Genomic DNA, 26961 nt, shown 5'->3' on the forward strand with positions numbered 1-26961 from the left:
CATGATGTACTTGATGACGTGGGCTGGCATTTTGACTTTTGTGATTCAGGATAATTTCCTAAATTATATTAACAATAAATACAACATTTGAGGATGAAAATATGAACCAGGGAAGTAATATAGTATACACATCTGAAAGATTCTTATTTTTACAAAGTAATATTTAAACAAATCCAAAATCTAATGAGTTTGGGCAGTAATTAAAAATGTTAATTATGGACATAAATAAAGAAAAGAACTTCTTTTTTTTAAATGGTTTTACAATTCCAAAATCATCTCTGGACAGCTGTGCAACGGGGAGCCACCTCACAAGTCACGTGGATACATTCCAGTCCTCCCAGAGAGGAAAACGTCGCCTGTTGATTGATATTTTTACTCCGCCAATAAGCGCGTTCTCAACTAGCCTTTCGTCCAATCATATGCTCCCCCAAGATGATGAGGGTTTTCCCAGGATGGAGGCAGTTTGGATCGAAGGGACGCAACTTAAGAAGGACACTTGGAAAATCATATTGACGTCTCGTCGATAATGTCTAACGTTGATTTTAACAGGTACAGGACCACTCCATAGGCACCCGTTTGATTAAAGTCGTGGAATGGTGAGTTTAAGACGCTGTGTATAGTTTTTGACAAAGTTCTCTAGGTACAGTACGCGCAAATTGAAATAATTGAAAATGTGCTAAGTTGGAGTGAAGTTGAGAGGAATCGCGATGTGTCGCGTCCATTTACTAGTGATCTGTAGTTGGGAATCTAATGTTGGCGTGTTGGGACTCGGCGAGAACGTGGCGCCTCAGGTTGTCAAGATGCCAATGTTGTCCAATAACATTACTTCGTGTCAACGTGTCCGAATAGTATGCAGTTGTGCCCCCCGATCTCAAAGTTATTTGTTTATCATCACGATCCAAGTAAAATAACCGTGGAAACATAATATCTGTCATTTTGTCCAGTGCGCTTCTTTCCGGCTCAAATGTTGCATCTGGGGATGTCCCTGGAAAAAAAATCGGATCGGAATTTATCGGTAATCGGGCTCAATTGCGTCATTTTCAGAGGATTGAAATTGGATAAAAAGGGTATTTTAAAAAATGTATTGGTTTACATTTTTAGGTTTTGAGTCATTTGCTGCCATTGACGACAAGAGCTGTCTAAACCATTTTGACAGACAGACCCTAGTCAAATTGGATTGGATGCCTCTTATTCAAGAGGGCTGCGGGGGTGCAGGAGCCTATCTCAGCAAATTATGGACGAGTGGTGGGTAAACTTCTACTCCCAGTCAAAATGAATTGAATGTCCATCGCCATTTGGCAGCCAATGAATTCTTAATTGGATATACACAAGATATATACATTTTAAAACCTGATCTTTAAAAAAAAAATATATATATATTAATTTAGACCTGCCATCTAGATATAAGAGGGATCCTCGAAGATTTTAAGAAGCAAAACAAAAATTTGCATTGCATGTCCTCCAATGGCGGGCGGTGTTCAAACAATATATTGTGCAAACCTAATCCAGATCAGTGCATTGTTATAATCTCAATAGTTGCTATAACTTTGTCGATATACGTCGTTTTTATTTCATCCAAAAGAATTATCATCGGTATCTGCTACACCTTCATTTGCTCAGAAAGTGTGATCTTTGACGCCAAATTTTCCAGAGCTGACTCCACCATGCCAACAATACTATATTCAAGTACTAGTCATGCATAGCATTCCTGAGCGCAGGCAGCCTAGCGCCACTCATCTGGAATGTATGTCTTTTCATATATTTCCACACTATCACTATTTCAAGTCTTAATATCATCATTTCTAAAGGATAGTATTTTAGTTACATACTAGTGTGTTGTTCACTTCCTTTAGCCATTCATGTTTACACCTACCAGACTCCAACCCCACTTTTAATTTGTTTAGCAAATCACCATGGTGGCTAGTCTGACACTACAGTACAACTGTTTTTTCTAGCCCCCTCTGTAAACATTTTGAGTTAGCTCTTAGGGAATACACGTACATTTTAATCTCAGTCTTGTGCAGTTTCACATTTGAGTGCTCAGCTGTGCATAAAAAATCAGAGGAAAGCAATGGAAAAGTTTAGTGATGTATTTAAATATACATATATTCCCTCAAATTGCCTTGAACCTGATTGGCTGCGGTGTAGTGTACCCTGCAGGGTATTATGTTTTTGTCATGCATGAACAGGTAGGTATACAGGTGTGTGATGTGTGTAATTTTAGTACAATTAAAGGTTTCGGTGTGAATGCTTTTTATTCATTCATTTTCTGTATCCTCCCTCACAAGGGTTGTGAGTATTTTATTTTTTCTTCGAGTTTTGAATAGTTTTTTTCTCAAATGCCTAGATGAGAGATATGTCTGCTTTATGCCAACAACAGCCCAGATGTTTTCCAGTTTGAAGCAGTTCAGGGATCTTAACATGTAATCACATGCTCAGCTGAGTCTGTCATCAACATAAAGTTGTCTTTTTTAGTCACTTAAATGTATTTTTTGGGTTTCTAAACTGTATATATCTTGGGCCTTTGTTTTTCTTTTGTCATAGTTCTGATGTGGAGGTTGGGAAGCTGAATATTTGTTTTCTCAAACAAAGTAGTCAAGCGGCACAGATCACAGACAAATCTGCCTTGGTGGAATTGGAGAGAAAATATTTGGCTAGTAATGACACGGAACTCAAAATTCACGCTTTCTTTTCATGACTGTGTAACTTCTCTTCCTCCTTCCTAAATCCCACCCAAATACATCATCACTTCCCTTGACCACCCTTCCTTCCCTCTGCTAGAAAATGGAATTGATGACTTTCCCTGCCAGTAGTTTGTTTGGACTTGGCATTCAACATACTTCAACTCACTTGGCAAACATTAATTTAAATGTGTTCATCTTTGTTTCTGTGGTAACTCATTTTCTTTTTGACCCAGTGGCTTGCTTCTTCGAGGTCCTAATTTTTAAATAGGAGGGCAAAAAAGCCAACGATACTCTCGCGCCAGCGACTAAATGACAAGCAATGCAAGGGCGTCGTAAAACCCAAACATCATAAAACCTAAACGTCGTAGGTCGAAGGCATGGTAGTCCCAGGACTATCTTTATATCTAGCTGTCACCCTACTCTCTGCAGACACTGGCCCTCTGTTCCCATTCTCCCTTCTGGCCTTGTGCCCTATTAATTGGGCGGAGAACAGAAGTGGTAGATTTCGCATTGCTTGCAGACAAAACAAGCTTTCACACTCGCAATGAGTTATCGTGCTGGCCGTGTCCTCATCATGCAGCTTTGTATTCTGCTGAGACAGTTGGAGACTTTTGTCGTATATTGTGCTATAGTTATTTAGAGATTAAAACGTGCCATGTACCTTAACAATTACCACTTTATGCTTTAGCAAAATGATGTCACTGCCTTGTCATTCACTCTTGCGGACAGCAATCTTTTTTTTCCCCCGAGAAGTGTTACCTCTGGTTATGAATGAACAAAGTTTTTTCATGGTGAGGAATGCGCTTCAAGATCTCAATTGTCCCTTATAAATACACACTACAAAAATGTATCGCGACAGGCCTAGTCACACAGTAGGTTAATATACATAAAGAATTTTGGGTGTGCAGACATTTGCATGTCCCTGTGTATTTAAATGGGAGACCAATGAGAACGTCTGCCTTTGCAAAAACTTGGGAAACTTAGACAATACCACTTTCTCTTGGTGGTCATGTGACCAATACACAATCAGAAAAAAATGTATTGGAAAAATGTCACTAATGGCAAGATTTTTTTTGGTTTAAGAAAATATTTTTTGGTCCTTTGTGACATCTTTGCACCTCTTCCTTCCTTTAGGAATGCGAGAGTGTATAGTTGATCCTCCCCATGCTGTCTGAAGAGCTTGTACAGGAGAGGAGCTTTAAACATGGATCTAGAAGAATTTCCTCCCCCACCTCCCGCAAGTAAGGTCAACAGTGTTTTGTCACTAGCTGCTTCTCCAATGGTACTAATGAGGGTAACTTTTTGGGCCCCAATATCTTTCCAGAAATATATATTTCGTATACTTTGCTCCCAAACAATGTGTGTCATTCTTTGCTGGGATCATTCCTGCAAGGCTTGATGAGTTTTTAAGGAAATAACAGATAATGCTGTTCCTATACTGTGTTGCGTAGGCAGACGAGTGAGGGATTTTTGAGAATAAAATGTGCGGCGTGTAGACCAGACAATGTGCTTTAGTGTGTTGACTGAATGGTGCTGCATTGCAAGGACGTAAAACTACACAACAGATCATTCAGGAAAAGATATAGGCAGGAGAAATCAGCAACATTTGCTTAACTTGCTTTTCACGGCAGTAATTGGAGTTTTTCTAGTGTCTGTGAGGTTTTTTTTTATTCCACCAGACAAATTAATCAGGGGCCCACTAGATTTAGAAAATATAATTGAATATGGCCCGCAAAATAATCTTCAGTTCATTCCTTTTGCAGAGTTAACACAAGATGGATGGAGTGAGACACTCATTCACTGCTCTAGATATCGATTTCAATTAAGAGGGCTTGAGTAATCGTGTTTTACTGCCATTGATCGTTCGATTGGTCAATCTGGATTGGACATCTATCGCCAAAAATGGCAGCCAATTAATTATTACTTAATTGGAAAAAAATAAAAAAAGATTATTCCCCCCGCCTCTCTCCCACACTTTATGTCCTACTAGATGTAACTATGCTCCATTTCCACTATTCCTGGAATAAGCCACGGGGTCACTCCGTTGACCCGTGGCGCTAGTCACAGGCGTGGTTTGAACACTTTGACTAAAGGGAAGAACAACTTACCTCTCAAAGCATGAAGGAATTTACTGCAGGGATTTAAAGACACGTTCAGGACTTCAAAGCTTCTGGGCTCGTTGGTGGGTCTGAACTGCGAGTACAGATGCCACAAGCAGTGGACTGCTAAGGGCTGGACGCACAGCAACCGTCAACCCTCATTTTCTAGTAACGGCATGGAAAAAAGACATTTTCAGTCACCTAATAAAGAGGAAACGCCTACTAAAAGTGTAAAACAAAAATAGTTATGGTGAAGTAGGGGGGACAGAATGATGAAAGAATGGAATACATCCTTAAGGAAGTTGTAAAAGCTGGGCAACAATACAGAAGAGGAACCACGTGAATTTCTCTGTCGCTTTGACGTACTTCCAAAAATGGAAAAAAAGGTTAATAAGGTAATGAGAATTATATGCAAGTCACTCCGATGCACATTCCAGGTTGTTGTGAGGGAAACTGAATTGGAATTTTGTTATCTTTGGGAACACGTTCAGTCAAAACTCCAGATTGTAAGCTAACACACTCAAGCTGTGCGTGTAGAAAAATGAAAAATCTGAAGAATGTGTACTTTAAAACTTGGGAATCACTATTCTAATGTATTATAATGCCAGTTGCCCACAGTTGTTCCTCCTGCAGACTACTCCCTGTATTTTCAACTTTGTCTACTTTAAAAGTTACACATGCTACCCACACCCTTAAAACCAAGAATTATAGCAGAAAGTGGGCAGCACTCCTTTTAGTCTGGGCGAAACAGCTCGCTTAACTGGTCTAATTGCGATGTGGAAACTGGAAAGACTTTTGTTGTTGGCTTCCAGTTGGCTGCCAAGGGACCGCTCTTCTCTCCCTTTCAATCATTAACTTAGTCACCATTACACTTCCTTATCTTCTTTACTTAGAGTGGAAAAGTGAGTTGCTGAACATTTTTGGGAGGTGAGAACTGTTCTTGTCGACCGCACCCTTAATTATAAGTCTGCATGTAGCTATTTAATGGACAGAAATAGAACTACCACACAGTAAAGCTATTTTTAGAAACCTAAAGTATATTTTTTTAAACTGTGTCCTAAAAACATGAATCTTTTTGTCATTTGTTTTACATTTATAAAGGAAAGTCAGTAAATATGATAATGCGGCGATATAATATTTACTTTGGTGATCTGCTGTTCCCTCCCAAATTATACTAATTTTATTTGTATACGCAGTTCTGGATGAGGACGAAGATGAAGGGGAAGCCTTTGATTTTGATGACAGTGGTGACGACATCCCACAGGCTGAGCAACTGCATCCTAATCATAGTGGCAAGGATCAGACTCACGGTGCCCTTCCGCCTCATGCACCACAGGGCGATATCCCCAATCCGACCCCCGAAATATCTTCTATCATACCTGACATCACTCCCCCAGAAGAATTATCCACTTGCAGTGTCTTGAATGCTGTGGAATCTTCAGCAGCAGACATCGCGTTAGCTGCTAACAACATTGACGACAAGGAGATACATTCATGTCTTCCTCTTCCACCTAAAGAAGATAATGCAAGAAGTACAGGTTTGTATCTCACAAATTGTTGGCCTAAAACATAAACATAAGCACAGTACAGTATACAGTCTATTCTTTTCTCTCTTGCTTTTATTACTGTATTTTTTTGTACTCTTAAGTCACACCAGCACCCCCCCCCCCCCAAATGCACAATACTAGAGTAAAAAAATGTTGCATTTTTAGAAGGACAATTTTAATTTTTACAGAAACCAAGAATGAACCTGCGTCAAGGTAACAATAGTAAAACCGAGAACAACAGGTTAAATAGTATGCATATGTTAACATAATAGTTTTTAACTTTAGCCTAAAAAACAACATAACAGGCTGTCGGCGGTCAGAGAAAAAAGAAAAATAATAAATCGCGTTTGAGTATTAGCTGCAGGCCCAGCGAATCTATCAACAAAAGTGCGTCTTATAGTCCGGAAAACACGGTATGTTATCTTATCGTGCCTAAAGTCGGGTATTCTGTCCCTCACATAACACTTTGTATCACTGACTACCTGCTGCTGGCTTGGTCTGTTTTTTATCACTGACAGCTTACAGAAATTGCCAGTTACTTTGTAGCGTCCCTAATCAAGGTTGTGCTACTTGGCTTCCGACCATAAACACTTGTTTACAAGCTAACACGTTTTCCAACAATAATTTACTATGCAACCACTAAAGTTCCCATGTGATCAGACTTTATCAGGCATTCCTGTTGATAAAACTTCAATGCGAATGACAAGATGATAATTAATTGAACAGCAATGAACTACTATGTATGAAAATTGAATTGTATTTCTTCAATATATACTTTTGATTGATTTTGCTCCACATTTTTATTTGTTAACATTTTATTTTGCTTCCGCCAGACGATCAGGACGTGCCAAGCAATATCCAAACTGTCCCAAGGGGCCCCTCCAAAGTCGACCCCTATTCTGTGATTGACATCACTCCATTTGAGGAGGAGAACCTTGAGCAGCGTGACGGCTCCTCGGTTCCTTCTGAATCAGGAGATGCCAAGGAGGAATTGGCAGATGCCCTGAATTCCCCAAGTAGCCCTGGTGGCGTTCCCTCAGGCTATTCCGTACCTGTGCCTTGTGGCTATGCCACGCCATCCAGCGTACCGCTTATCATTCCTGCTTACACCACGCCTGTCATCATTCGAAACCTCTCCGTGGATGAAGATGGTATGTATTATTATGAATAATTCATTTTATTAAATGTCCTCAATTAAAATGATTCTTAAAGACCATTTCATGATGAATACCAACCAAAATCAGGGAGTCTCGCAAAACTTTTTCGAGTGTTTCAGTTAAAGATGCCTAGAAATTTCAACAATACTGGTACTTTTGAAGTTAGATTTTTTTCTTTACAAGCCTTCAAGGTCATGACAGACATGTGGAGCTCAGCTTCCCGTTAAGTCTACTTTTTCCATATCCACATGGAAAAATTCCAACCAATTTTAGACTTGTGACGTAATATGTTAGATATGAATTTCTTGCCCTTTCACTCAAATCTGGCATGCAATAAAGCAGCCCTTTTCAACTTGTGGTCCAAGTACACTACAAGTAGTTCACAGACACCCTCATGTGGTACTTGTATTTCTTTTTAATCAACTATAATAGCTGGAGGCTATCCCAGTCAACTACTGGCAGTGGGTCAGGGGCACCCTGAATCGATTGCCAGCTAATTACGGTCAAAGAATGTTATAAATACAATCAAAAATCTTGATTTAGCAAGGAGTTTTCCCTGATGAAACATGACTAATCACCTTAATACTAAAACAAAACCCTTATACATTTGGTTATAGACCCCCTGTCAAAGTTTTTACCTGATTTAATGATTGAATGAATAATGATGAATAAACTATAATCTAATGTAAACGGTATTGCAAGTACTAAGTCTTAAACACTGAGTTTTTATTTACCAACTTTTTCCACTTTATCTACAGTTACGGTGATTCGCGGTGGGAACATTTCAGCTGACAGGTGTGTGTGAAACAATGCCATCTAGGTTGCATACACGTAATGATAAAGTTCTTTTCACATTCTTTAATTAATTGCATCTTAAAAGTGCGCAGAAAATAGTCACTTATGGATTTTTTTTGTATTTCTAAGTGTTTTCAGTGAGCATTGTCCACCTATCAGAGAGGAGGACGCTCTGGCAAAGTGGGCATCGGATCCTGCCAATACTGCATGGATGGAAAGTAAGAACTGCAAAATACACCCTCAGACACAATTCATGTTTCTGTACTTTCTTTTGAATCGACTACTGAATTGACAGATTTTCTTATCTTTTTGTAATGTTTTTTTAATAAGAACAAATTGTAAATATTCCTTAAAAAATGAAAGGAATATATATTCCTTTTAGTATAATCTTCATTAGAATTTTAGTATGAAACGTGAAGTAAACATAATCTGGCCGCCGGACCATACTTTGACCACACCAGTGGTTTCAACTCTCGGATCTCCTTCCTACTTTTATTGAGGAAGCAAACTTCTGTTTACATCTGCTTTTGTCTGTGATTGACTAGTGTTACTTTGCAGTTCGGAACTTTCTCTATTGTTTTAGATCCCGATGAGGTGATTTACGATGATGTGCCCAGAGAAAACTCTGACTCCAATACAGGTATTTTTTTTTGTTTTAACATGTATGCCTAAAACGTAAAAGAACAATACTCTACTTTTCATTTATGTTTACTCTCCTTATAAGTACTGTGTTACTCAAAGTAACAACCCATGAGCATCCTAAACGTAAATAACTCTAAATAATCACATGGTGTGCAGACTGAGTTTCATTTTTAGGAAATGTTTTCTGAATATGTCACTTTTGTCTGGATTTCCCTGCTCACACAGAACCGGATGAAATGATTTATGACGACGTGGAGCTCGGTGAAGAAGGAGGTTACCTTGACAATGGCTGGAGCTCCAGCGAGTTTGAAAGCTACGATGAGACCAGCGATGGGGAAGGCCGAACTGAGAATGGCATGCCCAACGCCTTCATGAGGGCAAAGCCGGCCCAGACAAAAACCCATGTACGTTGGCACCACCATTACTGTACTCGTGTGACAGTTTCCTTTTCCATGAAGGTTTTCTGTAGGAGAAAAGGCAAAAAGGAATGCTTGAATTTCAAATGATCTACCGCATGTGGACAGTGTAATTAAAAAAAGGCAACCAAGATAGCTCAATTCGTACATAAATTTGAAAACATAAATAAATACTGAAATTCTACAGTTTTCTACAGCTAGTGTTAAATTTGGTGCCCCCAAAATAACAGTGTAACAGTCCACAGGTGGCTCGTGGTCTCTAGTTTGGAAACCCCTGATCGACAGTTCTTTCTTTTGATCGTTAAAAATCATTATAATTTATTATATGTAAACAATTTTTAAATTATAACAAAAGTTTGTATTTCTTTACCTGAAAACCTGTAACTAAATGCTCTTATATAGCTCATATAAAAGGCCATAACCATTTTTTTTAATCTCAGATATACATTTTCAAATAATAAATGGTATACACAGGTAACATTATGAAACTTAAACACATTTAGATATACCGTGCATACATGAATCAGTGCTATCACCTTAGCTAATAAAATGAGCAGAAAAATATTTCTGCAATGAAAACCAACCTTCGCCATCCCTCCACACGCCTTTGCCAAGCGTAACCAATAATGCATGCTTTGCTTTTGTTTAGCTCTCTCAAGATCTGAGCCGTTTGAAAGAGCACTATGAGAAAAAGATGAAAGATCTAATGGCAAATACGGTGGGAACGGTAGAGCTGCAGCAGCTCAAACAGAAACACGAGCAGAAGGTAAACTAGCTGTGGCTCGCCTCCCCTGCCCACGTTCCGATAGTTTCCACCTTTTTGTCTCACATTTTAGCGTAATGACACTTCGGGGCCCCCTGTCCTGCACTAATGTGAATCTTTGGTGGTGTTGGGGGGGGGGGGGGACTGGAAATGAGTTTGCATCTTTGTGTCTTTGCACTGGATTGTTTCATTGTTTTGAAGGGTCAGTGTTTCCCAATGATGTGTTGACAACTACGACATAAACAACTACAGTAATACTTCGCCACTTCGTGGATCGACTATCGCGGACTCACCACATTGCGGTTTAGATACGTCAAATATAGCAAGTTTGTAGTTTAGCAACAATAATACAAATGTGAACTAGGAAAAAGAAGGCAAGTCGCAAGTGGAGATGATTTCACTGGCCACTCGAGGGCAGTGCCTACCGGGAGTTAAATAATAATACAGAGAGGTTTTTTAAAAGTCCAAATTATATTAAATGGACACCATGAAAACGCTGTCCCTATATCACAGTTATTCACCTATTGCGGCAGGTCTTGTAATCGAATAACCTCAAAAAATGAGGTATTACTGTAAACATGTATTTTTTCCAGCACACTCAGGGACCAGTTAAATTGCTGTAATCTTACCAAACCTTAGATGAGGAAATACAGTAGTTTTTATCACACTTTGACCCCAACTATCTCATTGATAACATGCACAAATCAGAATTAGACAAACCAAAAAGGCAATATATAGCAGATGGCAGCTCTACAATCAAATGATGTCCCAGTTGCTACGTCATTCTATGCATTTTTCTTCCTGTCAATCTAATCTATACGTCTTGCTATTTAATGTCCATATTCTGTGCGCTACGTTCCACTCGGTAGCACTTTGGCTACATACTTTTGAAGGACATTCATCGGTTTGGAAAGAAAATAGTATACCACTGGGTGCTAATGGGGAAAAGGAGACTAGTAATGTGTTTCGATCTATTTTTTTAGATGCAAAAGTTAGTGAAGGCCGCTAAAGAAGGCACCAAAGATGGGCTTGAGAAAACCAAAGCTGCAGTTAAAAAGGGACGTTCTTTCATCAAGACTAAGTCTTTCTGTAATGGTATGTATGTTAGGGGAATATATTTTCATCTATAATCTTTTTATACAATATGAAATTATTATTATTTTTTTTTTTACAAAAAATCTGCATTGATATTCTGTTTATTTTTGTTATTCATTTTCTATCCCTCAGTTTGGTTGGCAAATATTTTCCAGAGAAAATGTAATTCAATTTTAAAATATATTTCATGGAATTTTTACTGTGATAATTCTGATTTCTGTTTCCCGGTATAACTCTAATTTAGAGCGAAAATCAACCTGTTTTGAAGAAGAAGAGTCTGAGGTTTTCATTGAGGTGGATTGTTTCAATGTTGAACCAATTTTGGGTCCAGCTCCTGAGGGGCTTTCACAACAACAAGTAAGCAATATATTATTTAGTCCAAGTTTTAAATTGGCCATTTTCTAAATGATGATTATCACTCTCCCCTTCAGCTGGTCAGGCGCTGCATATTAGGCTCTATACTGGAGAGTGAGAAGAACTATCTTGATGCATTGAAGAGAATATTAGAGGTATGTGATTAGTCGGCCTGATGGAATGCAGTTGCTTGAATTTCACATTTTTCTTCATCAGCAATATGAAAAGCCGCTGTCCCTGATCGAGCCAAAGTTACTGAGTGACAGGAAGTTAAAGATGACCTTCTATCGAGTGCGGGAGATCCTGCAGTGCCACTTCCTGTTCCAGATCGCTTTGGCGAGTCGAGTGGCAGAGTGGGACAGTGTGGCCATGATTGGGGATGTCTTTGTGGCATCGGTAAGCACTGCTTATACAATATATAGTTTTCTCTTTTGTTAGCCTGATTTCTTCCTATATTTAATTCTGGGATTGCTCTTTTTCCTGAGGAATATACAGCATTCCACGTCTTGTGTCGTGATAGTACAATACCTATCCAACTGGGAAGGGGGCGCTACTGTTTTAGGAAACAATGAAAGTAAAAATGAAAATGGCATGACTAATAAAAGGAATTGCTTTACAGTTCTCAAAGTCTATGGTTCTGGATGCATACAGTGAGTATGTGAACAACTTCAGTACAGCAATGTCGGTGGTGAGAAAGACTTGTGCGGCAAAACCTGCCTTTCTGGAATTTTTAAAGGTTAGAATGAATGAAAGTCCCTAATATTTGAGAGTAGCTAAATGTTGTTGCATGTGTTTGCATGTTTGACAGAGAACACCTCTGACTTTAGACATTTTGATGTGTTTTTTTAATGTATTCTCAGAATCGTCAAGAGATGAGTTGTGACAGGATGACTCTGTATGGCTTGATGATGAAACCAATCCAGAGATTTCCACAATTCATTCTCCTTCTCCAGGTTGGTCTTTAAATGGGACTTCCTACAGTGCATTTAAGAAGTTGTGTGCGCATTCACCACCAGATGAAGCCTTTTCCTCAAGAAGTAAAAGTGGAAAAGATTTGAGATAATCTTATTTATATATTCGGAAATTCTACACAATTTCCCACATTGGAAATAATGGAGGTGCAATGTAATTGACGACCTCAATCCCATGTTAAAGATGAAAAATGCAACAGAATGTAGGCTATATTTAAGATTTTCCATGGGCCATATTCAATGATATTTCCATCATTTGCTGCGGGTCAATAAACAATGGGGCTTCTGGACTCGTTAACAGGAATTGGTTGTTTTCGTCTTGGTTCTTTACTAGGACATGCTAAAAAACACACCAGTGGGCCACGCAGACCGCCTCCCCCTGCAGATGGCCTTAACAGAACTTGAGACCCTAGCTGAAAAACTCAATGAGAAGAAAAGGGAAGCTGACCAAAGATGCGAGATTCGCCACATTGCAAAGGCTATGAATGAACGCTACCTCAACAAGGTTTGTTTGTCTGCACATTTCTGCACATTATTCCAATTGTAGGTGGTTCAGATTCTACATATTAAACTTATTCATATTTTGCAATTGCTAAACCTTTCCTTAACTTTCAACCCTTTTAGCTTCTGAGTAACGGTAGTCGCTACCTGATCCGCTCAGATGACATGGTGGAGACGGTCTACAACGAGCGTGGAGAAGTCATCAAAACAAAGGAGCGACGTCTTTTCCTACTTAACGATGTTCTCATGTGTGCCACGCCCAATATTCGGTGAGTGGCTACAAACTACTGTAAACCATGTCAGCACTGAAATATCTTCTCCTGTCATTTACTTTTATGGTCAGGTTCCAGGACAGTAGTGGGAGTGGCGGTGCCCCACTTGACCAGCGGTTCCTTCTAAAATGGAGTGTTCCTTTAAGCCACGTGGAAGCACTGGAGTTCGGATCTAGCGAGGACATATCCGACACCAACCGCTATCCTGCTTCTCATTCCGGGGAGAAAGTGGTTATCAACGCCAAACCAAGTAGGCCTTCTTAGTCAGCAACATAACTGCCTGTAATGATGTTTTCCTACAGTGACTAAACTACTCTTTTGTTTCTATCCACTTAAGCTTGTGTTATATAAAAAAAAAATATTTCCCTCTGTTGTAATTTGCTGTCAATTCGCAGTGTTTTATAAAACATACCCACAGTCACATGCAAAAAAAAATGTAATCGCGACATCCCTACTGTTACCTGTTGACACCACCTCACAATAATTTTGTGTTTATGTGTAGACAAACTGTACATGGGCCCAGGTCAACTGTACCAGGATCTCCAGAACCTAATCCACGACCTCAGCCTGGTCAACCAGATCTCCGGCATGATATGCAGCCTCAAAGGCAACTACCAGGTAACTGTGTCTTGACAAAAGTGACTTTACTGTTGCAGGAACTAGAAAAAGCTTTCAAAACATTTCCTAAATTGCCATTTTAACCGGTGTTGCTGAAGAACTGATGAAAGCCGGTTTTTAAAAGCCCCCAACCACTAAAAAGGTCTGGTACAGAGACCCAGACATGGCATAACATTAGCTAGTACTTTGTATTTTAAGGACGTGTCCCAGGCGTGTTGGTAAGTAGGCCATACTGATTAAAATAGGTGATAAGGCTATGCTTTGCAACAAAATTTAATTTCCCAGATGACACACATTCTAACTATGTATAGTTTAGCAAATTCTTCCAAGGACCCTTTTTTGATCACTTACCTTTGCTTTTTCTCTTTTTCAAAATCCAACATATCTGTCTAGAATGTGAACCCCACAGTGGCCCAGGACTGGGTTTCCGGTCTCCAGAGGTTGATTCTGAAAAAGGAAGAGGAGATTAGGGCAGCTGACCGCTGTAGGATTCAACTTCAGCTGCCTGGAAAGCAAGACAAGTCTGTTGTTGTTTTTTTGTCATTCATATAATAACAACAAATACAATTTATTTACCCTTCACACAAATTAAGAGAAATGCATAAATATTTTGAGTTGCTATTCAACCTTTTTTTTTTTCCATATCCATTCTGAAGGCATGTTCATAGTTTTCCGAGGAAGTATTTTAGCACAATAACATAAATGTTCCTTTACCAGCCCTAATCTGGGTTATGAATCACTAAACAGCAAGTGTGCATGTTTTATTTTTATTTCTATTTTATTTTGTCTAACCATTCCTCTATTTGTTTCCCCACATTAAAATGCATGTCACATTTACACAGTCCTAATTTTTAAATGAGTAATAATTTTATTTAGCCTTTTTTGCATTCACACACCTGCTTTTATTTTGGCATTCATGCCCTTAGCTTGTGAAATTATGCCTGGAAAATTGTGCATGTTTTAACTATTTATTTGAAAGTACACATTGAACCTCAAAATCTAACTGTACTTTTTTTGTCCTATTTTTGTTGACAGGTCGGGCAAAGCTACATACTTTAGTGCAGTGTTCAATACCCTCAGCCCTGCTATTAAACAGTCCTGGATCAGTAACTTGCAAATGGCTAAGCTGGCTCTAGGTATATAGTCCACTACTAGGATGTAAAATAACTTGTATCTCCAATACAGTTATTATCATTTCAATTAGTATGCATATTTAGAGGAGTATGTGTGTTTTTTTTTCTAGATGAAGAGAATCTTCAGGGCTGGTTCTTTGCAGAAGATGATGGAAATCAACTCAAAAAGCAGAAACACCCTCTCTTGCTTAAACAAATGCCCGTGGTTATGTCTAAATTGCAAGAGTTTAAGGTGAGGCTTGTTTTTGCGACAGACAACACTGCAATACCTATCTAGCAACTTAGTCACTCTGACCATCAACAACTGTTTTATAAGCTAAAGTTACCCAACAAACAGTTCCTATGTTACATTAACAGGTGCTTATTTTGTCTATTGTTAACCCTCTTTCACTATTACTTTAACATATGCTTGTTCTAGGTTTCTGAGCAATTAAAGTGTCCCCTAAAAATGCAACTTTTACTCCAGTGCCACTTATACGTGTATCTTTTTTCCCTTTTCATTGTGCATTCTTTGGCTAGTGCGACTTATACTGGGGTACGATTAAGAGTCCGAAAAATACGCTATATGTATTTGTAGTTGATTTGCCTGTAACTTTTTTGTAAAATTGATTGTGCCAGGTGGAGTGTGCGGTCCACAACCCGGAGCCCTACATCAACACCGAGAGTACAGCAGACACTCCCGTCGTTGGCCACGGTTGTGTCTGGGTAAGAGGCCGTCACACCATCTATTAGATAAACGTTGCTGTGATCGTACCTACTTAAGCACTTTACGAGAACACGTAAATTATTAACTAAAGAGATGATGATTTAATGTATTGTATGTTTAATGCTTTTAACAGCCCTTGCTTGATAAAGTCGCTTAGCATCTGGAGTCTCGCTTTCCTTTTCATGCTGTGGCTGACTACAGTTCAATAAAATTCACATGCCAGGGAAACAGACACGGCAATCTTTCATAGTCGTGATGTTTTCCTTTCATTGGTATGTGTTATTCCAGATCGTAGCTATTTGTTAGGAGGGTATTCGGTACCTTTCAAATGGGAGATCGAAAAGCCACTTATTAGGGTTCAAATATAAAAACCAATGGAATTGCGTTCCATCCAGGCAGGAGGGATGAACAATTGACATAGTATTTTAATCCCTAACTGTTATAATAATCTTATTTTACATGTAGCTCAGGATTCTGCGTTATTCGTTTTCCCAATCCCAGGTCTGAGTAAAAAAAGTAAATTCCATCCTGCCTCCATTCAAAATTATAGTCCCACTCCCATTTTGCTTTTTACTTGCGCCTTTTTAATTTGATCATTAAGAAAGGTCTTTTATGCAGTTGAAATCAAATTGACACCATGAATAGTTACTTGTAAAATTATAACATGAGGAATATACCGTGTTGCCAAAATCCCATTTCATTATCAAAATAATGCATGATGTAGTGGAAACGCAGAAAAACACGTTTTAGCCTGTTTATCGTTTAAATTGTCTGTTGCTACACTGGCAAAGCACAGTGACGATACTACCATCATAATCGAATAGCTTTTTACTTTTCCAGAAAGGGACATGCAATATGTGAATTATTTGAAGGGAACGAGAGGCATCCCTTTGATTGGTACCGAATGGTCTCGTTGTAATCACGTCCACACTGCTTACGCCTATCAACGAAAATAGAGCCCATAGACTTGGATTTTCCTTCAAATAAACATGGGTTCCCATAACCATGTTCAGCACAGCAAATGTTACAGATCTACACATCAATTGATTATTTTTCTGAGAGGTAATAAGTACAACTGTTTAGATTGTGTTGATTTATGTCGACGTGAAGCAAGTGAATTTAACTTATTACAGCTGTGTTGTTTCAAATTACTCACTATTTTAGGAGTATCTGTTTTTACGATTGGTGCCCTGTTAATCATTTTATCATTTGATTATTTGCTTTAGGTTAACGGCGCATCATCGTTTATGTTCTTTGCTTACACGACTCATCAGTCTTGGCAAAATGTATAGTTTTAAGAACATGATTAAAGTCGACAAGAGTCTCCCATTTGAAAAAACGTTGTACTCTGCAGGTTGCAAGTTGCACCAACCAGATGGGTCAAATTGCCATCGTGGCACTGCAGAGCTGCAGCCCAAAGGTCACAGAGTGCTTTAATGTGGAGTCCCGTATCCTGTGCATGGCCTACGTACCCGCAGAGGAGAATGACGACAAAGTCCAAGAAAACAAGCAAGTTTTGCTGTCAAAAGCTAGCGTCACGCCCACTGTCTGCCTGGGCATGGAGGAGGGCAGGTAATATGATCACATGTAATTACAACCACGAACTAGTTGAACCTCATGTGTCACCATAAAACGTGTCATTTGTAGTCCTTGTAGTGAATACATTTTAAGAAATATATTGACTTTTTATTTGCTCAAAATAGGTGGCTACAGGAAATTTTCAGTTTTTATTTATTTTTAATTTTAAAATGATTAGGAATTAAATAACTACTAAAAACCTTGGTTTTTTTAATTGATTGTTTGCTATTTTCTAAAAATAGCTAAATGTTCGATCTTGATATACCTAAGATCTTTTGAATTTTATTTCGAAACATGACCTAATACTAAGTTGGCCAATGAATGAATGTATTTGACATGAGGAGAAATGACTATATGTAACAAATGTAAATTTGTTCCCTTGATATCTTTCTCTTTTTAGTATTATTGTCTATAAAAGCAGCCAGAGGTCCAAGAAAGTACGCCTGCAGCACTTTTTCACCCCAGACAAATCCACTGTCACTAGCCTGGCTTACATGAAATGCTGTTTGTATGCCGGCCTGGTGAGTGGCTCTGTGGCCATCTACTTCAGATCACAAGGTACGTTTCAGTGGGAGACTTATTTCTCGTCTTTTTAATGCCCCCAATGAGACCAATTACTAAATATACTATTTAGTCTGAGCCTGACCTGAATGGATTTGGGTCTGAACCACAAAATGTGAATCGGCGCAGTGTTGCTAAGTTGGTGGTGCCGCAACCGTGGCTTTTGGAGGAAGCATTGAAATGAGTAACACACTGTGCATCCATTTCGTCGTTGTTCCGTTTCCATTTACTCGGTTGTTAGGGAGAAGTCATTCTCAAAGAGGTGACCTGTATATTGTCCTCATTTTCAGGACATGCACAGAAAGAGGAATGTATCCAGGCTGGATTCCCTTCCCACAGCCTGTTCCATTTTATTCTACTTGGCTAGTTCACTTGCTTTCACTATACACACATTTATATTTAAGGATGATATGCATATATTTGCTCAGACAAATCGTGTTTGGGCCGCATGAACGACCTTTGCCAAATGCAACATTTATTTAAACTAACTATGGTCATTCTTTTCTTAATTTGAGACTAATCACAAGTGAAAAATAGTGGCCACACTGAACTGTTTTTGACTTCCTATAACTGCTGCTTCTAATTGCCACATCTTTTTGCTGCTTCATTCCCTGCCCACTAATTAGAAGAGAGGAGCACAATGAGTGTCTTTGTTGAGTTTTGGCATAGTTAAGTATTCTCTTTTTGGTCTTTTATCCCCGGAGCTAACGTCTGATTTCATCCCTGAGGTGATTCTGCCCTTTTTAATGTGTCGCTCCATGCTAAAACTGTGACACATTTTGTATTGCTGACTTGCATAACGGTTGCTTGCGTCACTTTTGCAACATTTTCACAGCAACTAACTTGTGCTGTATTTAATTTGAGTGTAGATTGTCTCGCTGCCTATTAAGAAAATATCAATGAATCTGGCCCCATAGTGATCTTAAATTCAGCCTACATTCTGCTCCCTTTCTCAGATTTTGAGGTTAGTCAGGTAAACAGTGCACGTTCATCAGCAACATTGGCCAAGACCGCCTCTGCTTGTCCAGCATATCCTCAATTATTTTCCATTTTGACTTTCTGAATGCATATCTATGGCAATAGTCCACTAAGCACATTTCTGGAATGATCATTCCACCTAGCCACCCACCATCGTGTGAGATGACTTTTGCATTCCCAGTCATTAATGGTCTGTTCTCCTGAGCGAAACTCTCCCAGTGTGGTAGCTCTCCTCCCCTCCTAGCCTTCTTCAATAGCTGCCTTTGTACCTCGGCTTGAACAAACACTGTTGGCGAGGCCTCGTTCACTTCCTGGTTGAGATTAGGCACGTGAATGGGGCGTCTGGAGGAAATGAACTTTAAATGTGCCACTAGGCACTTTTTACTGAGAAATGTGTTCTTTCTTCTAGAGACCAATTAACTCATGTATTGCCTCTTTAATTTGGCACATTGTACAATTTTGACAATTCTGTTCGCTGAAATGTTTTGCTATGTACGTAAGCCTTATACGCATTCAATCGTGAATAAAAATGAGGTCTGTCATTTCAAATCTTAACATAAAATACAGAAAATTTCCTCTTTTCCAATTATATTTTTCAACATAAATAAAAAATATATATAATAGATTTACTGACTTTACTTGATGAAAAAGTTCACGAGCCAGAACTGGCCCGGTAGGGGTACAATCACGTTTTACACCCCTGTTTAATAGGAGCATTTTTGTTTTCTTTTCAAAATTAAATGTGGACCCTCGATGCGTTCTGCATGCTGCGTTGCATCTGTGCTAATCTACCACTGTGGGTGCCGGCCACATGGAGAGCAAAGTGTGTAGGAGGTGCGAGCAGGATGGAGTTTGGCTATGACTAATGCTTAACAGCACATCTATATTCGTAGTGAAGGCTATGAAAAACATTAATGGCCTCTTCACTAGTATTACAAGTGATCTCGAGGCAAATGACCTTTTGTGGGCGACATTTATAAGGGCACCGTGTCACTGTAACTTTGATCAAGTTCAAGAAGAATGGTCATAATCGTGCAATGGCGGTGGAGCGTGCAGTGGTGCAAAGATTGGCTTGGAAAGATGAAAAATGGCCCTCCCCAAAAAATATTTTTTCCTTTTCATTCTGTAATCCTTGGCTAATGCGGTTTATAATCCGAAAAATATGGTTCTTGTTCAGGGTCTTGAGTGTTGGGACAATAAAGGCGTACGTGAGAAAACTCAAGAGACTTTGGCTCTGTAGACATCGAGCAGGCAAAACCGAAATCTATAAAGCCATGTGAACCGTTACACATTTCTTGTTTACTACAGATGGGTTGTGGATCAGTGACGAGCCAATGGTAGTGAAGCTCGGAGTGTTACCGATCAAGGCCATGCTGGCAATGGAAGAGCACCTTTGGGCCTCATCGGGCGGCCAGGTCTCCATCATTAGATCACAGACACACTGTGTAGAGGTAAGTACTGTATAGTCACTTAAAAAGGCCTTGGTTTTTTTTCTATCTTTGTGAGCCGCAAAAAATATAAATATATAAGAAATATTTATTTATAATAAAGGAAAAACATTTCCTATTTGATCTTTTAATAATTTGCTTTAAATACTTTTTTAAAATATATTTTTTATTAAAATTAATACATGAAATTATCTGAAATTCAATTTTTTTGTAAATGCTTTTTTAATTATTATTTTTTTTTTAATTTTTTTTCCCCCTTTAAAAAAATGGCCCAGAAAGATTAATAATGTCTATACACCTATGGTCTTTAGCACAAAATATGAAGTGTACATGATTTACTTTCGTGGACTGGATCTGGCCCCCAGCCCGCCATTTTGACACCCGTGCTGCACTTGGTTCCCTCTTGTTACAGAAATGGAAGCACCTGTCATGAGAGCCGAACTAGTTCCGTCCCCCTGACATGCGCTCACTCATAATCTGTTTAACCTCATTAAGCTCATTATGTTGGACTACCTTCCTTGCTCTTCTACCATTCGCCAATGACGAATTAGACTTAATCCAGTCAAACAGGGTCAGTCGTACACAAGTAAATGAGTCTTCAATTTTCTCTGTTTGTCAATGACACACACTGAACACATTCCACTCTTAATTTGAATCTGCTTTTTTTGTACCGTATTGCCCAACGTGTGAATGGCCTTCATTCCAACAAATTTAACTCCACCTACATGTAGGCTAATGGGTGGTGAGATGATGCAACTTTTGGCTCCAATAATGCCTAGTTTGTTGTTTTCCCCTCATAAATTCTATTTTACACATTTGAATTTTGACTGATTGAATGTAAAAGTGTAACTCACTATTGTCCTGTTTTTCCTCCACCCAGAGGCAAATGGAGGCCCATCAGGAAGAGGGTATGGTGGTCTCCCACATGGTAGTGGCCGGTGTTGGCATCTGGATTGCCTTCAGTACAAGTTCCACCTTGCGTCTATTCCACACTGAGACTCTGGAGCACCTGCAGGACATTAATGTTGCAACACCTGTCAACAACATATTACCCGGTAAGATAACATCCTTGACTCTACATGTTGACTATTACACAAAACTTCACGTTCTTTTTGATCTTCAGTGACTAAAACGAATTGGGCACTGAAAATATTTAAGGACCATCACAAGTCTTCTCTGGGAAAATAATTTTCCAATATTTAAATATTATGCCATGTGCAGAATTGTTTTTCCAAATCCAGCTGCATTCATGGACAGTGACCTCATGTATGTCAGTAATTGTACATTTTCTCTTGGCGTGCTTATTCAGAGCAAACTTGTCATTCCCTCGCCCTCTTTTTCTGGCCTTTTCAGTCTAAACACTGCACCAGTAATCCTATATTTGTCACAAAAACTTAAACAAGGGTGTCCAAACCTTTTTCTCCAAAATGTAATCAGGAGTCAAAGGATGCAAAGGCTAGCTTGAAATGCTTCCACTTTTATATGTTGAAATAGATGATTGGAATCAGGCAAAACCAAAAAAATGGGTTTTAAAATATATTCTAATTATGAACACATTGGCTGCCATTGACAGCTTTCCAAGGGATTTGATTGCTATAACTCAATGAGTTAGTTGACAAAAACAATCTGCCTTTAGTAAAGAGTAGAAAGAAATTATGAAATCCATTTTATGTGTTTGGAAAGTAAATACCGGATTAATAGTACATTTTCTGTTTGTTCTTAAAAGAACAATTTTCTTACATTTACGTCATTCGACCGCCACGGCCCTCTGTAAGCATGTTAAGCTGTAATTATTGACTTGTAGATTCAGCACAAAAAAGGTGAACAAGAGGCCACGATCTTACCATTGCTGTAAAAGATGATATGTGTTTATTGGGGGAAAAAATCTTTTCTCAGGTTATTTATTCTTGACCTCAGAATGAAAGTGGAAGACACTTTCCCCTCCATTTATATTAAAATATTGAAGTATTGCTGACGGCGCAAATCAAATGAAATGTCAGCAGGGCAAAGTCATCGGGGAGAACGGATTCTACTTTGCTGCTTTTAATCCACTGCGCTACATCTGCCTTGACCTAAAAAAGCAGAGCCTAAAAGAAGGAATGCTGTCGATTTGAGAGGGGAGATTACGTATGGGATGTTTCTGAGTGCTTTTGATGTGGATATCATTTTGCAAATTGCAATGAAATGGTGTCCCTTTTTAATCATGTTCATTGACATCAATGCAAGAACATTATTTGCGTGCCATTTATCGGTTTGACCGTCCGTCTCTGTGAGAATTGGCAACAATGCTGGGACCCGTGCAGAAAATGGGAAATTTGCTCTCCTTTTGCCACAAGATAGTGACATAAAAAAATGAAACTATTTGGCTAGAAAAGGTATGCACTTTCCTGGGGCTCACATTCCACATCTGGCATTTCTTTTATATTCAGCAGCATTAAGGACATTAAAGTCCAATCAGATGAAGTTCACAGAAATTGCAAAGAGTTCAAAAGCAATAGTTAGAAGCAGAAAAACAAAAAAACAACAACAAAAGAACGCTTGATTGACCCGTCAATGGCAGCTAATTAGTGAATATCTAATAATGTTAACAAAAAAATCCCGAGTTGATTCCGTAACCTCTGCTCATTTGACCGCTTTCCTCTAGCTCATCATCTTCCAAGTCCGAAAGTGAACAAGGATTTATATTTATTTACTTATTGCTCAATGATTTCATTGCATAGATTGTGGAAAAATGCTGAAGCCGGTGGCAATCGGGTGCGCCTTTGTCTGATGCTGTGTGACCTAAATAGGCAGTCATGCGGGCTTTAATGAGACAAACATACAAGGGGGGTGTGCGGGTAAATAATACCTCTCACTTGTCATTTACACTAGTATTGTATCGTATCTCCAACTAATCCTGATGCCATTTTCCCAGAATGTTTCTAATAAGTCCATTTTTCTCTGCCATGGTGATGGATAGACTAACAGTCAGAAAGCAATTTGAAAAATGATGTTTGCAGATGATATTGCGATCTGCAGTGGGAGGTGGTAAAAAACTTGAAAAGTGGAGGTCTCTACTCAAAAAGAAAAGAATGAAAGTGAGCAGAAGTAAAACAGAATACTCTGATTTTAAAATGTACATGCTAAGAGACATCAAGCATGTCATCGTCTTACAAATTTAAAGCTAAACCAGCCTTTCCCACCCATAAAGAGAGAAGCCCAATTTCACACATGGCACTGTTATTCTGAGACTGAATTGCTAGTGCTGTGTTATATTGTAATTTGTGAGATTTACTCCTCCCCCCTGCTGTTCCTTGTCAGGGCTAAGTGCGGATCAAAGTGCTGTTCAGCTGGAGGATCAGGAGTTTGTGGATGTTCACTCAGGATTTATTTTAGTTCACCCTATGGGTGGGGAACTCCAAATATTATTAAAGGGGGAAGTTGACCAAGCCCTGCCAACCCTTTGCATGCTTTCATTCGAAGCACATGTGCCCAAGAGGCTTTAAGTGGGAGTGTACCATTACCTGCTTGCTTACCTTAGATTCTAGCTCCTAGAATGAGCGAAACGCCCAAATTGCTGAGACTTTTCGATGGATGGGGGCGTCACCTCCAGTCTGGGGAAGTCAATCACGAGAACTGGGAACCATTTTGTCCTACAACCAAAGAGGATTACTTTAGAGAGGAAATTCAAGTCAAGCTATTAAAGCAGTAATGACTCATGACACACACCGGTAACATAAGGGTCCTAAAGACATGGTAAAAATTTAACAAAGCTCATATTAAGTAGTAAATCAAATAGGTGGCTTTGTCCTGTCATAGCTGCCACAAGCATTCCCGAATAAAAGCACAGTTTGTTTCTTAACTACAGTCTTATGCTTCAGTCAATCTCTTATGTAACTTAAAATTGTGTGTGTAACTGAAGCTTGAAAAGACCTCATATCATTCAGGATTGTTGCCTGGTGGATTAATGGACCTAATCACAGCAAGAACATGCAAACAAACATCATTTATGACCTGCCTAAGTGGCCTGTTATTCCCTGGGAGTTTCACAAAACACTATTTGAACAAAGGTATTGGAGCATTGGTGAGATAAAAACAAAGGTTGCGGGGTGAGAGAGCACAATTCACTGTGTGGAGTTTTCATTTTCTCCCACGTTTCTCAGGGTACTGCAGCTTGCTCCTATCTTCCAAAACCAAGCACAAAAGTTTCCCCAAAATAACTTATAAATAAAGACAGAAATTAACATGTTCTTGTGTAGAGCCAAATCCAATGTATATGCTAATGGTCTAATTAGTTGTCTTTGATATATGTGTCTTTGACGATGGTAGAGATGGGTTTGATTTTTCTTATAAAATGCAATGAATAACAAGTTTGAATGCCTTGGTCTATATATCTATGTATACATACATTCTACTCCCGCATATATGCATATATATTTATATATAAACAATGTAACACTTGTGTTAAACTATGCCACAGGGAACCAGAGAGTGTCAGTGAGCAGTTTGCTGGTTTGCCATGGTATGCTACTCGTCGGAACCAATCTGGGCGTGACTGTGGCCTTGTCTGTGCCAAGACTACAGGGTATCCCCAAGGTCACAGGTAACACACCTATAACATATTTACATTTTTCTTTATAGGTTTATTGTTTGAGGAAAAAAACATCACCCACATAGATAAAAGGAATCTGGTATATAACATTAAATAGACGCCATTGCGGTTATTCACCTAGTGCAGCAAGTCTGGAAACTTACTAACCGTGATAAACAAAGTATTATTGTATATTATGACTGGTAGTCCATGTCAAGTGTTCAAATGAGACTCTATGTTTTTAGGTCGGGGAATGGTGTCCTTGCACGCTCACAATGGACCAGTAAAGTTCTTAACTGCAGCCACGGCGGTGCGTAACAGACCCTCAAGCGTCCCGTACCCCAATTCACCCACGTCGGCCCAGCCAATGGAGGAGGGAGAAGACACGGTTCCCCCCTCAGACCCGTCTCAGGCCCAGGGAGTCTGGCTGGGAGAAGCCGGCTGCACCGCCATGGCTCTCCAGGACTCTCTTTCGTCCTCATCGTGCGGCTCTTTAGCTCAATCTCATGGCTCTTTTGAGCACGGACCTGAGGATGGGGCCCTGTACGATGTTCTCCATGATCTGGCCCACCAGCAGAGGGGACGCCGCACAGGCAAAGTGGACGTCAGCTCTCTCCTGGTGGTTTCTGGGGGTTTGGGCCACCGCCGAGTGAATAAAAAGACCAAACATTCACGCCACGAGGATAATGCCTCGACCATCCTCATCTGGCAGATCCCCTTACTCAACGTGTGACGTGGTATTGAACCCATAAAACAGAACTCCCTTTGCAGAAAGCAGTTTCAAAACCAGAAAAAGGCTAATCCCTGAGATAAAATGCTTTTTTTAACCGGATGACAAGACTATTTCAATCCTCATTTCAGTATTTCTTCACTGCAAGATGAAATTTAAGTTACTTGAGTGTTCTCATTGTGAAGCATGTGAAGTTACAATGTTGTTGTTGTATAAAGTTTTGTTTGTTTGTTTTTTTAAGCTTAGGTTCAGGTTTAGGGAAATCTGTCCGGACTTGTTTGTTGTAAATATAGCTCAGGATTTCTGTAAGTTTTGTTGGGAATCAGACAAAAGTTCTTTGTAAAATGTGAAAGGCAAATTCATAGGACTAGTCCACAGCTCCCAGTTATGCAGTGACAAAGAAAATGGATTGACAAAGGTGGAAAAATGTTGACCTATTCCCTTTGGAAAGACTGATAAAATCTCTGGCTGGCCAGTGTTCTCCATAAATGGAAGATTTCTGTTACCGATTGGGAAAGTTATTTTGTTAAGCCTAGAATCCTCTCTGTTGCTCAGTTAAGAATATTTAATATACTGTAAGAAAAAAAAGACTTCCGTTGTATACATTTGTTTGTACAGTATTGTACTCCCGTTTTGTTCTTAATATACTAAACATTGTTTTATTGAGCCTTGAGCCTATGTGTTTTTTTACTGCATATGCTGAATATAATTCGAATAGATTTACGACACGGGCGGTGCTGGATAAGTGGTTAGCGCATCGGCCTCACAGGAGACCTGAGTTCAAATCCAGGTCGGTCCACCTGTGTAGAGTTTGCATGTTCTCCCGGGGCCTGTGTGGGTTTTCTCTGGGTACTCCAGTTTCCTCCCACATTCCAAAACATGCATGGTAGGGTGATTGGATGCTCTAAATTGCTCCTAGAAATTAGTCTGAGCGTGAAAGGTTGTTTGTGCCATGCGATTGGCTGGCCACCAATTCAGGGTATCCCCTGCCTCTGGCCTGGAGTCGGCTGGGATAAGCTCCAGCACCCTCCGCAACCCTAGTGAGGATGAAGCAGTTCAGAAAATGAGATGAGATTTACAACACAAACAAACAGCAACAATTAAAGCATTTAATTCTACAGCTACAGTATGAATGATCTACAAATTGCCCATCAGGCAGAACCCTCAGGGCCACTTCTGGCCCAAGGGATTCATGTTTAACACCACTGCTCTAGCGAGTGTGCATTTTCTTCACGTTGGAACTGGCAATGTGCCTGAGGCAGGTAGGTGAGAAGCCTGATGCTGCTCTTCTGGACTTTGACTACTCATTTCTCCCACCCCCTCTGAACACCCACGTCTGCTGT

The 26961-nt window shown here is 39.4% G+C and overlaps 2 protein-coding genes and 1 long non-coding RNA gene across 8 annotated transcripts in view; 1 reads left to right on the top strand and 2 right to left on the bottom strand.

The window, feature by feature from the left end:
* Nucleotides 1-4950, bottom strand: part of ccdc9b (coiled-coil domain containing 9B) — a 20587-nt gene extending 15637 nt beyond the window's left edge. For all 4 annotated transcript variants that reach the window (XM_077620418.1, XM_077620420.1, XM_077620417.1 and 1 more), the window contains exon 1: nt 4793-4950. The gene's annotated coding sequence lies outside the window, so the exon portion shown is untranslated. The remainder of the gene's footprint in view (nt 1-4792) is intronic.
* arhgef10 (Rho guanine nucleotide exchange factor (GEF) 10) lies at nt 420-26284 on the top strand. 3 transcript variants are annotated; one of them, XM_077620407.1, is made up of 29 exons: nt 420-596; nt 3819-3925; nt 5980-6321; nt 7164-7481; nt 8246-8282; nt 8412-8500; nt 8866-8922; nt 9150-9328; nt 9990-10106; nt 11087-11198; nt 11443-11555; nt 11630-11707; nt 11769-11948; nt 12172-12288; nt 12413-12505; nt 12858-13028; nt 13148-13293; nt 13368-13546; nt 13799-13914; nt 14308-14435; nt 14950-15050; nt 15158-15279; nt 15666-15752; nt 17108-17325; nt 17732-17889; nt 20179-20321; nt 21199-21373; nt 24778-24900; nt 25134-26284. In XM_077620407.1, exons 2-29 carry the CDS (start codon nt 3889-3891, stop codon nt 25619-25621), a joined length of 4224 nt encoding a protein of 1407 aa, XP_077476533.1. In that variant the 5' UTR covers nt 420-596; nt 3819-3888; the 3' UTR covers nt 25622-26284. The 3 variants fall into 3 exon arrangements, with proteins under 3 accessions (XP_077476533.1, XP_077476535.1, XP_077476534.1); XM_077620408.1 differs by having other exon boundaries at nt 440-549; XM_077620409.1 differs by lacking the exon at nt 9990-10106.
* LOC144089512 (uncharacterized) overlaps nt 11456-26961 on the bottom strand; it is an 80924-nt gene continuing 65418 nt past the window's right edge. The window contains exons 7-10 of the long non-coding RNA XR_013305089.1: nt 23834-23950; nt 21173-21327; nt 14266-14361; nt 11456-11540 (exon numbers count right to left, since the gene is read on the bottom strand). This is a non-coding gene — a long non-coding RNA (uncharacterized LOC144089512). The remainder of the gene's footprint in view (nt 11541-14265; nt 14362-21172; nt 21328-23833; nt 23951-26961) is intronic.

Source organism: Stigmatopora argus, chromosome 15, assembly GCF_051989625.1.
Source record: "Stigmatopora argus isolate UIUO_Sarg chromosome 15, RoL_Sarg_1.0, whole genome shotgun sequence".
NCBI lineage: Eukaryota > Metazoa > Chordata > Actinopteri > Syngnathiformes > Syngnathidae > Stigmatopora > Stigmatopora argus.

Bases quoted from the DNA above. Each gene is read 5' to 3' on its own strand.
- arhgef10 (XM_077620407.1), top strand. From the start codon at position 3,889: ATGGATCTAGAAGAATTTCCTCCCCCACCTCCCGCAA. The intron at 6,322-7,163 runs GTTTGTATCTCA...TGCTTCCGCCAG, and splicing joins AGATAATGCAAGAAGTACAG to ACGATCAGGACGTGCCAAGC. The intron at 11,708-11,768 runs GTATGTGATTAG...TTTCTTCATCAG, and splicing joins CATTGAAGAGAATATTAGAG to CAATATGAAAAGCCGCTGTC.